The sequence below is a fragment of the Elgaria multicarinata genome, chromosome 3 (assembly GCF_023053635.1).
Source record: "Elgaria multicarinata webbii isolate HBS135686 ecotype San Diego chromosome 3, rElgMul1.1.pri, whole genome shotgun sequence".
NCBI classification, from domain to species: Eukaryota; Metazoa; Chordata; class Lepidosauria; order Squamata; family Anguidae; genus Elgaria; species Elgaria multicarinata.
In genome coordinates, this window is record NC_086173.1 from 37,668,482 (window position 1) to 37,681,048 (window position 12,567).

At 43.2% G+C, this 12,567-nt stretch overlaps 1 protein-coding gene across 1 annotated transcript; it reads right to left on the minus strand.

Moving 5' to 3' along the window:
• Window positions 1-1,906: 1,906 nt before the first annotated feature.
• PYM1 (PYM homolog 1, exon junction complex associated factor) lies at window positions 1,907-7,346 on the minus strand. The gene is given in 4 exon segments (XM_063123175.1): window positions 1,907-2,937; window positions 4,784-4,877; window positions 7,227-7,328; window positions 7,331-7,346. Coding segments are annotated over 4 exon segments (726 nt in total). The 3' UTR covers window positions 1,907-2,423.
• Window positions 7,347-12,567: the final 5,221 nt, after the last annotated feature.

Genomic DNA, 12,567 nt, shown 5'->3' on the forward strand with positions numbered 1-12,567 from the left:
TGCCAGACAGCAGCCCCACAATATTCTTAAAAGAAGAGTGATAATCTACATTATATCGCCCAATTCATAAGACCTTCTAGCACCACCTGCTGGACAAAGATTACACAGGAGAACAAGAAAATTACTGCTCCATCGCCCAATTATCCTACCCCAGACTGGGGTCCACTTTATTCCTCAGTTAATCTTGTGTTTCTTGCTCTCCCAGTAGGTTATTTTTCTGCTTCGTTTTGCTATGTGTTTTTTTTTTTAAAATACTGCTGTTCTCATCTACCCCAAACGGGGTCTGAGGCTCATTTTGGAGAGCCTCAGCTATTTGCTCAGGGCCAGAGGTGAGGAGAGACTGTAACAAGGCCACTGATTCAAGATGCCAAAGCTGTTTAGAGCCAGAAAGAAAGGAGCTCCATAACTCAAATTGAACACTTGCTTGAAGAGTGCAGTTAAATTAGTTCTCCCAAGTAGAGACCATAAGAAGAGCCCTGCTGGATCAGGCCAAAAATATATCGAGTCCAGCATCCTGCTTCCTTCAGTGGTCAAGCAGATGCCTCCTCTGGGAAGACTCCAAGCAGGATATCAGGGCAAAGGGCCTTTCCTGCTGTTGCTTGCTCCCAGCAGCTGACATCCAGTGGCAGGGTCTATACAGAGAGACATCTGTTGAAATCCACAGATAGACCTAGCCTCCAGGAATGTATTTAATGCCCCTTTATAGGTTTGAAGCCTACAGTCCTAACCCCATCTTGTGGCCCTGAATTCTATAACTAAATTCTGCATTTGGTGAAATAGGACTGTCTTTTATTCATTCTGAATTGACTGCCAATCACATTTTTGGTGACCCTTGACCAGCCTTTTCCAACCTGGTGCCCTCCAGATGCTTTGGACTACAGTTCCCAGCATTCCTGACCATCGCCCAAAACATCTGGAGGACACCAGGTTGGAGAAAGCTGTACTAGTATTATCAAAGAGGGAGAAATGAATGCTGGTGTGGAGGTACAACACAGGGAAGCGGTTCAGCTACTGAATTAATCATTTTTGGTGTGTTTTTTAACAACACATTTTGTAATTTTCAGTGGTTAATAGAACATTTAGCACATGTAGACATATCATCGAACTGTAGTAGAGTCCCCCTCTCCTCCCCAAAGCTTATGGCTATCCCCACATCCCGTGACAGTGAATCCCAGAAATTAATCATGTGTTGTGTGGAAGTCTTTTCTTCTACTCAACTCTACTGGGGAACTTGTGACTCTCCAGATGTTGTTGGCTCAGTTCCCATCAACCCCAACCAGCCTAGCCAATGGTGAGGGACAATGGGAGTAGTAGTTCATCAAGATCTAAAAGCCCTGCATTAGACAACCCTAAGTTCCAATGTTATTAAAGAATGGAGAAAAACTCTCTATCCACTTTCTCCACAATTAATCATCTTTATTTCTAAACTAAAAAACCCTGAAACACTTGTTTTTCCTCACAGGGAAGGTGCGCCACCCCTTAGATTGCTTTGGTTACCTTTTCCTAAAACCTTTCCCAGCTTTACCGTACCTTTTTGAGGTTGGCGACCAGAACTGCACACGCTATGCCACCAGCGATGCACCATAAGCAGAAGGTAGATCTCCAGATGTTTTGGACTTCAACTCCCAGAAGCCCCTGCCAACATGGCCAATGGTCAGAAAAGCTGGGAGTTGAAGTCCAAAACATTTAGAGATTTATTTTTGCCCACCCTGCCACAGATTATATTTGCAGCTTTATTTTAGATTCCTTTCCTAAAGATCCCTTGCATGGGTTTTGCCTTTTTCACAGCTGCCACACACCGAGAACAATATCATTGAATTCTCCACCAGCTAAAGAAAGGAACATTCATACAAATATTGATCCCATAAAGAAATAATAATTTTTTAAAAATCAGCTTGACCCCAAAAAGCTGTTTGGCTTAAAAGGGAGAGAAAATATTTATACCCTAGACTCAGAGGTCACTACTGCAATTTTTATTATTGCATTCTTTTTAAAAATGAGGAGGAAGAAGGTGGAAGTTGGAGCGACCATTACAGAGAACACAACAGTGTTGAGTATTACACAAGGGCAGGGAGAAGATCTAGAATACTCCACCCATTTGGGTGCCTCTGAAAGTCAGCCCCACTGTGCCAAGCGACATTCCCAGCCACCCACCCTGACAAGAAGTGGGAGGAAGAAACTAGAAAGGTATGTAGGAGGGTGGCAAAGTCATTTTTAGAGTCCTCAGGTATCTAACACATCAATAGCTGCAAGAAATATTTTTTAAAAATTCAGACAGCACCCAACGTAAAACAAAATAAAAAGGTACAAAGGAGGAGCCTGAAGACATCATCTTCTGGTCTGTGTGTTGCACAGTTCTCAGAATGTTCCCCTAGGGACGGTTTGTTCCTATGCGCGCTATGTCCGGCTGAAATGCCAACCCCTTACAAATCCAATTCCAGGTCCTCGAGTTCCTCTTCCAAAGCTTTCCTTCGAGCCAGCTTGTCCAACTGCTCTTTGGTCGGTTGCTTGATCTCCCCAGAGTCAATTCGTGCCTGCAGCTCCTCCACCTGCCGCAGTTTCTTTTTCAGGTTTTTGATTTTCTTGTTCTTCTCCAAAGTGGCTGCAGCAGACGCGGCATTGCCACTGCCTGCAGGGCCTCCTGAGCTGCCATCGGCCACAGCCAGCTTGCCATCCCCATTGCCGCCCGGTGTCACTGACAAGGTCGTTTTCTCTAGTGACTGGATCAGGTCATCTGTATCATGCTCCCCCTTCTCCTGCTGTTGTTTCCTCTTCTCCTTGCGCTTTAGATTCCTCTTGGCTGTCTTGGAGAGTCCTATTTCACTGCTCTCTGGTCCCTTTGCAGCTTGTCTGGCCATCGGAGCATTGGCCTCTGGATTCAGGCCTGGAGGTAGGTCTGGTTTGCTTTTGAAGAATTTCACATATTTATTCTCATACCTGCATGGGACAAAAGAGATCAGAACTCTCTTCTGGCAATACCTGAACTTTACGTGGGGGGGGGGGGGGAGAAGGAGAAAAATGGAGGCATTTTTTCTTCACTGTATCTAAAAGAAAGGAGAGATGGAGGCTAAAAATAATTAAAATTGTCCCTTTGTGATTCCAGCTGCAGCTTCCACTCTTCACAAATGAGACAGATACATAAGTATGAAGCTGTTTGCAAAGGATGCACTGGCAAGTAACTACGGATTTGATTACTTAATCTTATGCACGCATTGACAGAAAAAAGGCCTACCATTCCCAGCATGCGCCAGCCATCCATGCTTGCTGGGGCATGCTGGGAGTTTTAGGCCTTTTTTCTGTCTAAACACGCATAGGATTGCACCTTTAAAGAGTATAAAGCAGTTACCCTCAAGAGTGTGGCACCCTGCTACCTTCTGCAATGCTGAGTTTGGGGCTAGCAAAGGAGGCGTGGCCCTTGAGTACTGCCACATAAAGCAGCAGGGGCAGTGACAAGGCTGTGTGTGTACAGCTGAATTTGCCAGGGTGGACACTGGATTTCCACCCACGTGCATGTGGCCAGAACAATCCATGCCACTTTGTGGTTCTAAGATGGATGGAGCCCACTGCAATCTGGGGACATTCCCTCCAGTCACAGCCTGGCCCAGGGACATTCTGGAAAAGAGATCGTCCTGCTAGTTCACAGTGATGGCTGGGGGAAGTGCAGCACAGGTTAAAGAAGGTAGGATAGCAGGTACAGAATCTTGTCTTGATGGGCTTCCTTCAGGGCACTTTTTGTTTGTACATCAAAGGTGTCTCTAAAGCCAGAGAGATGTTTACCAGTCCTGTTAAACTCCTTGCCATATAATCTATGGAAGACCTTTTAAAGTGAGGATTACTGAGTTAGGAGTTCACATACTTTGTTTATACCATGGCAGGTATTGCTTGATCATGTGTTTGATCAGAACATATTGCTTGAACAGAACATTTGAGAACTACAAGTTCAATCGCAACTTTTAAAGCTCAGCTAAAAACTTTTCTTTTTCCTAAAGCTTTTAAAACTTGCTGTTGTGCGGACTTTATACTGTTAGTATTACCCTACCCTGTGCCTGTTTACCCTACCCTGTGCCTGTTTGCATTCTCTTCCCCTCCTTATTGTTCTACTATGATTTAATTAGATTGTAAGCCTATGCGGCAGGGGCTTGCTATTTACTGTTTTACTCTGTACAGCACCATGTACACTGATGGTGCTATATAAATAAATAAATAAATAATAATAATAATAATGTGAACTGTGTAAGCACAATTATATTTGGGTTTATCATCTAATGTTCACATTTCCAATAATTGAAAATTCCCAATCATCTAGTGGCCAGCAGAGAAAGGATATTATTCAAGAAGTAATTTCAACGGAATTGTCTTGCTCCACCCTCTCTGTCATTCAGATAATTCACACAGCAGCTTCCTGGGTCATCATAATGGAAAGCTGGGATCAGAGGGAAGGACTCAAATGGAAAGCAGTGTTATTGCAACTGGGAGCCATAAAAATGGTAGGCTAACAACTGCACCATGTCCTGCTTTGTTGGTCCCTGGCCAACAGCTGGTTGGCCACTGTGTGAACAGAGTGCTGGACTAGATGGACCCTTGGTCTGATCCAGCATGGCATTTATGTTCTTATGTTCTTAACAGATCAGAACTGATACAGAACTGTTGGGCACCGCCGACATTTCCAGGATGAAGCTAAGTCATTTCCATTCTTCTTGCACCAAAAAAAGGCAATGCATGGTTTGGAGCAAGCTTCTTGTACTAAAAAGAATGTTGGATGACAAAAATGGATTTGACTTACACTGGCACCTCTTCTTGGGGAACATAGCCTTCTTTCACCCTCCTTTGTTTCCTCCAGGTGCCATCTGGACGCTGTGTGGAGGCGATGTATTTTCCTGAAACATTTATATTTTAGGTTATGAAATAATATTGCATTCTGCCTCTCTATATAATTTATCTAAGTGACCGTGTGGGCTTTTCAATGATCTCTTAAAAACATGTTTTTAAGGGCACCATCCTATGCAGATTTAGACGGGGGGGACGGGACCTACAACTCCCAGCATTCCCCAGCCAGCACAATGAGGTGTGTGGCCAATGTGATATAGTGGTTAGAATGTTGGACTAGGACTGAGAAGACCTGAGTTCTAGTCCCCACTCAGCTGTGAAACTCATTGTGTGACTTTGGGCCAGTAAGTGGCTCTCAGCTAATCTCCCTCACAGGGTTGTTGTGAGGATAAAGTGGAGATGAGGATCATGTAAAACACCTTGGACTCCTTGGAGAGGAAAAAAGGCAGGATATGTAGCAGATAAATAAATAATAATGAAAATAAAAAATAATTCTGTGAAAGTTTTGCCAGCGCTACTGGAAAAGGGTGTGTCCAAAGTTATTTTAACCATGCTTTATTGGTCACTTATCTTACCAAACTCCTAGCACTTGCAAGTAGAATGTGAAATTCCCTCATCATCACATTTGATGACTGTACAACCGGATTTCTTGCGGAACAACACCTAACATTTCCAAAATACTTCACTTAGGTTGCAATCCTATATATAACTGACAGTAAGTCCCACTGAAAACAATGAGGTTACTTCTGAGTAGACATGCCTGGGGTTGCATTGCAGTGGTCCTTAAAATAACCCTGTAAAGAAGCTCAGTATTTTTATCCCCATATTGAAGATGAAATACCCAAGTACCTGGCATGTGGTAATGCACAAATTCACAAAAAGCAAGGCAAAAGACAATTCATAGTTAATTCACAAAAAGCATGGCAAAAGTCCACCAAAATGGCTTAATGTGATGTGGAAAAGCAGACACACACACACACACCACAGCAACATTATGCTTCAGAGGGTGCAGGCTGCCCCTTCCACTCAGGCCAGTGTGATGTACAGTGCTGTACTAAGACTGGGGAGACCTGGGTTCAAATCTCAACTCAGACATGAAGCTCAGTGGATGACCTTGGGCCAGTTAACATCTCTCAGCCTAACCTCAGAAAAAGAGGAAGAACCATGTATGCTGCCTTGAACTCCTTGAGGAAAGGTAGGATATAAGTGTATTAAATGAATAAATAAAACTGAGCCCTGCCATTCATTATACATGCATTTGACCAAAAGGCCAAGAAGAAAAAGAAAGACTAATCTGTACCTTGATTAGTCAGAGAGGAAGGAACATCAGCAGGTCCAGCTATTCTCATCCCTGCAGAAATTCCATTTTCTGCACAACTATTAAAGTTCCTCCTTTGCATCTGGCCACTTTGGTGTTGGGTGTGGAAGGGGGTGATGGTGTGGAGGGAAGAGAAGAAACCAGTAAACATCTGCAGCCAAAACCCAGTGCCATTTGGCTTAAAAGGGGCTGTGTTGAAAAAACTGCACCTGTTCCCTGAAAAAACACACACACTAACCTTCCCCAACCTAGTGCCCTCCAGGTGTTTTGGGTTTTAATTCCTATCAGTGCCAACCAGCATGGCAAATGGTTGGGGATACTGCAAGCTGTGGTCCAAAACATCTGGAGGACACCAGGTTGGGGAAGGCTTTCAACCTAGATGTCTTTCCATGTATTGTGTGTGCAGTTTTGTTTGTTTTTATTCATTTGTAAACTGCTTTGGGATTTGTTTCAAATTTGAAGCAGTATACAAATATCACTAATAATGTAATACATCATGAAAAAGGCTGCCACACGGCAGGTAGTGTCACCACCGAGCAAGGAGAAAATATGTCATGATGCAATGCTGCCAATCCCACCTCCTATCTCAATAGTATCCTCATTTATGAATGAGAAAGTGCACATGTGGGAACCAAGGATAACACTTAGCGACACACACACACATGGCCCTAGATGAGCCCTGGACTACGGCTTCGCCATCCAGCCAGAGGCCCCCGGCTGCTGGAGGGCCAGCTGGGCTTCCGCGGGTTCGGAAGCGAGGCTCAATGGGAATAGAACAGCGGAGAGGGCGGGGCCACAGCGGAAAGTAGAGCGGGAAAATACGCAACAGAGAACGGAAGGGGGGAAATGCCCTAGAGAAGGGGGCGTGGCACAAAATAGGATGGAAGCGAAAGGAGGAGCCTGGCAGGCGCAAGGATGGATGGAGAGGGGGAGGAGCGTAGCCGCGGGGAAAACCAGAGGATGCAGCGGTCGGAGGTGAGGCGGGTGGGGTGCTTGATTGAGTTGGAGTGAGGCGGGGGGAGAAGGAACCCAGCGTCCGAGATCCCCCCACTCCCATCCCGGCCGCGGCTCCCGCACTCACCGGTTTCATCAGTCACATAGGGAGTCGCCATCTTGGAAACGCGACCTACTTCCGGCCGTATTGCCTCCACCTCCGGATATGGCGCGGAGGGGAGGAGAAGAGAAGCGGCTCAGCGGCCATTTTGTCTTTAAGCCTCCTCCTCCGTCCTCCTGTTCTTGCTTCGTTGGGCGGTTTTCTACCCCAGCATGCACCGGGGCATTTCTAGGACTCCCCATTTCTAGGGTGTTGATAGACGTCGCCGATTGTTTCATAGCCACGTCAGAGCGCAAAGCTTTCGCTTTGGAGTTTAAAAATGGGGTTGGTTTTGCATCCTTTTCATTCTCTCCTTATTTGGAAGGGGTGGAGACAGTCATAAGTGTTCTTTATTCTTATCAAGCAAAAATGGCGAAAGAAAAGAGGACCGTGTATCTCACCTCTTCTTTGCTGATTTCCCAGTCTTGTCCCTGACTTTGCGAATCCTTGTCTGATGGCATTTTAACTACATGGAGCACAGAGAGGGCGTTTATTTCCATGTGCAGAATGTTTTTTGCAATGTTGTGCGGTGAGATGCAGTGAAGACAAATGTAAGCAGAGAACTATATAAGGGAGGCCAAGGCTGAAATCTTAGATACACACACACACATGTGGAAGTGTTTCTCACTAACCAATAGAACTTACTTCCAAGTAAGAATGGATAGGATTGAGCAGTAAGTGATTTAGGATGCAATTCTAAACATGGCAGTAAATCCCAATGAACTCAATAGTGCTTGCTTCTGATTGGAAGTAAGGATTGTACTGTTAACCATATTATGGGAAACCTAGGAGTGATGCATGATTAATGCTTAAGGGCAAAATCCAAAGCAAGTTTACACAGAAAAAAAAGTCCTACAACTCCCAACATTCCCCAGCCAATTTGGCTGGCTGGAGAATGCTGGGAGTTGTAGGCATCCCCACCCACTCCCGGTCTACACATGCATAGGATTGCACCTTAAATGGACTAAATTCTAACCTCTTAAACCTATGGTGGTCTACTGTGAGTGTTTGCTCGTTTTTTTAACCTGAGTGGTATTGACTCCATTTTAGAACTAGTGGAAGTAACAAAACATTTTGAAAAGCAATTTGAGAAATTTTTAAGACCCTAACTCCATTTTCTTGACAACTGTGTGTTTCTAGCCTCAAGGCACAAAAGGAAAATTGTGTGTTGACCACAAAAAAGCTGGTCAGTGTTTCACAACCTTTCTATTCCAGTGTTGTTAGATGATTGTCTCTACTTGCTCAGGGGGCTTTACTTACCCAGTTACAAATACCAAAAATTACGTCAAATGTGTAGTTAAGCTATAGTGATATGGTCTTTAGATGAGGAGCTGTGTATAGGCTATTGTGCAAAATCACACGCCAAATATGTAAGTTCTGATACTTTCAGATGAGCTGCTGGCAAAAGCATGATTAAAGACTTGGGTTTAAAAGAGGGAAGATGCTGAATAAGGAAGTGGTGCTTTCTTCATGGGAAGAGAATAGGGATAGGTGAAAATTTCATTTCAGTTCGGTTTTGATAAGAATTTACCAAAATTTACAAAGTTGTCCATATTTGGGACAAAAAGAATGTGAGATTTAAAAAAATGGAATGTGGGAGAAAGTGAACTGACAGATTTGTCCACCCAGGCCCAGGGCTTTGGGTGCTTAGCTCTTAAAAGTCTCACTTTGAATCCCTGTATATTCAGCCATGTTCTTGATGCTGAATTAGGTCTGCCATTTCTTTTGTCTGACTGGCTCTTCATCTTTATCAGCTGTATGGCAGCCAGGCTGGTACATCATGGGCCTCTTCATGCTGGGTACAGCTATACATGTTTAACTTGGCAGATGGGTGAGAATTTTGTTTCAGTTCATTTTTTATAAGAATTAATCAAATCCACTAAATTCATATTTGGAAAAGAAAGAACTTGGGATTCAAAACATGTAAGTGTGGGAGAAAGTGAAACTGACCAATTTGCCCATGCCTAGTAGAGAGAGTCCAGTGTTCTGGTCTAAGGATACCATACCCATACCACTCTATTCTTGCTCCTAGCAGAGGATGTCCAGATTACAGAGCATCTGCAGGTAAGACCATGATGCACCCCTATAGATACAGCTGCAAGGAAGGAAGAGAATTTTTGGGGTGGAGGATTCCTGGTGTAGCATTTCTAGAAAGAACTGATAATCCTAGTTTGGACAGCCAGCTTCAAAACAGGACACTTGAAAGAGCACGATTTATTTCGAATAATCAAATCCACAACGTGACATATACTTAGTGAAAAAAATCTCTGCAAGCAAAGACCTCTGTAAACTACAAATAAAATAGCACATTTTAACAGTATCAGAAACTGATGACAGTGAAGAAAGGATGCAATGTTTCTAGTTCTGAACATGCAGATTCATAGAAGGTAAGGAGAACTTTTTGCAGAATATTCGCAAGTGTGTATCCAGAAGGTTGTAACATCGTTGGAATGACCATGGTAATTCTATCCATTTCAAGGACTAGTTTTCTTCACCTTTAGGGAGGAGCAAACAATAAAATGTCAAACAATAAAATGGCTTCTAATCTTGTCCCCAAGAAACAAAGGCAATTGCACCTGACTTGTTATTACCAACTTAACACTCTCTTGAAGGTGAGGAGGGGGAGAAACAGCTTTGAAAAGTTAAACAATGGCTGAGTTTGGACCACATGCTAATAAATGGGGTAGGGGTGGGATAATAGGAACGGCATGGGAAACAATAGTTGATAGCCTGTCATCCGAACTCAGCCAATGAATTTCCACTGATCTGCTACCCTTTTAACCTATTATGTCACTTACTGCAGCAACAATCATATTGAGGAGAAAGGGAAATTCTTCATCCTTAAAAAAAGAAAGAAAAGAAATACTTGTTTGTGTGTGTTTTTGGCTATTTCATCCTGGGACAAGGGCATTTCTTAGTTTCTACCATTAGAATATATGCAACCTGATCCAATGTATGTTTTGTCAAAGCACTATTTTGTTCAATGGAGTTACTTCCAATAAAGGCCAAAGTGTTTGCCTGTCTGCATGTAAGATGGAGGTAGTGGCAGCATAGATGAGGGTCTGCTACTGACACAAAAAGAAATGGGGGAGGGGACAGGAGCAAAATCAGATCCCCTCTCTTAGGGTGACCATATGAAAAGGGGGACAGGGCTCCAGTATCTTTTACAGTTGTATAGAAAAGTGAATTTCATCAGGTGTCATTTGTATGCATGCAGCACCTGGTGAAATTCCCTCTTCATCACAGTTCCTCTAATGTCTCTGTTTTTGGTTGCCGAGGCCCAGTATTGGGCAAAAGGTGGGATACATATAGATATAATAACAACAACAACAACAGTTAAAGCTGCAGGAGCCATGTCTTCATTTTCATATGGTCATCCTACACCACCTCTCTTACACGCTACTTTAGAATTTTTCTCATTGCCTGGTCCTCTTTCAATTGCTGAGTTTGAACGACACACTAATCAATGGTTGTTTCCATTCTGTTCCTATTACCCCCCCCCCCCCAATTGATTAGCATGTCATCTGAACTCAACCAGTATTGGCTGAAGAAAAACTACTTAAAGCAGTGAAGTGCAATGGGTAAGGCAGGGGAGGGCGTTGGAGTTGCGGGAGCACATACACACTCCTTTTTGTGTGAGAAGTACAGTCTCCTCACTTTATATGTGAATTGGGCAAATACATGCTTAAGATATAATAAATAAAAATAAAATTTCTAGCACATGACCCCTCTGCTCCCAACAGCTGAGCGTCATATCATAGTAAAGGTATAATTACCCTCTACATCTACTTTGGCCCTAACTATGGCTTAGATTGCAGTCAGGTTAGAGCATGCTACTGTTGCAGGATTTTGCATTCTCTCATAGAATTATTATTAGGAGGACCTCGCACATCATTTAATCCAGCACTTTGATATGCAGTCACATGTTTCTTTCCCCTGCTTTCCTTTATTAAACAAAACCAGACTTAGGAAGCGGGAATATGTGTGATCGTAACCATTTCTCCTCTGGCCATTGTTCTGTTCATATGTTATTTATTTAAAATTATTTTTAACTGCCTTCAAGGGTGGTGCCCTTAAATCCTCTCTCCAGCCGGTTATCTGGCTAGAGAAAAGATACAGGTCTGTATCTTCTCCCCTGAAGGGGAAAACAGACGAACATCTGGAACACTTTTGAGTGAAAACATTAGCAAAGAGGAAAGGTTAAGCATTTTACTCCACCACTATCGGTCTGCTCAAACTTTCAGCCTTCTGAAACTGCTTTTGGTTGGGGAAAAATAGCAGGGTGGGGGAAAGATTCACACAACTGTATACCAAGTTTAGTTTGGGCCTAAGGGATTCTGAAGTTGTAGAGGACTGGCCTTAATGACATATGAGATCCTTTATAAAGATGATGCCTGTAACACTTGCACAAAAACAACTGATGTGCTATTTGTGGAAGAAAATGACCTTTTCCTAGAAGCAAGTTTGAGTTCCGGGACAATTTTATAGCCCCACAACAAAATGCTTGTTATAGTCCCTTGATGCTCACATCCCTTGTATCAAGGGACTATAAACCATGTGTTCAGTGTGCTATAAACTAATGGCTGCAGGAAAGAAGTGTGCACAGGCTCCAGAGTGACATGTTGTGTTTATCCTGGAGCTATAACTTAAATTGCCATATGAAACTCAGCTGTTAGGAGCGGAGGGTTCATGTACTAGAAATTTTGTTTTTATTTTATTATATTTTGAATTCACCCAATAAACAATATTCTCTGGGCGCATTACAAAAAATCAAAAGGCTAAACTGCCATTCAGACAGTTAAAATTATAAAACACAATACACATACTTAAAAGAATAAAATATAATAGGATACAAAACAATGAAGGCACAGGAATCGATAAGTAAGCCATAAAGAAACAGTGTTACAGCTTTATGCCATCCCTGTGCAGCAGGCATTGCGTGCACTGCTTTTTTTGTCCTGACCCTTCTAAGCTGTATCGGTTGCAAATGCACCACCAAAGGTGAACTGTCTTAAAATGATTCATAGTTCTTGTTTCACTGTCTGGGTGATGATGCATCTTCCCCACCATAGAAATGACTTCTTCCACTCCTGCTTATGTGGGCAGATTCTGTGGGCTGAGATTTGTGGGTTGTCTGTAAAGTAGTACTTGGGAGGAAAGACAGCAGTTTGTAGCAATCATAGAATAGCAGAGTTGGAGGGGGTCTATAAGGCCATCGAGGCCATACTATGCTGTAGCTGCTGGTGATACATGGAGGCAGTGTTCCAACCTAGGCAGCAAGGAAAACAGACGCACAGGTGAACTTGCACAGGAGCAGCTAGCAAACAGC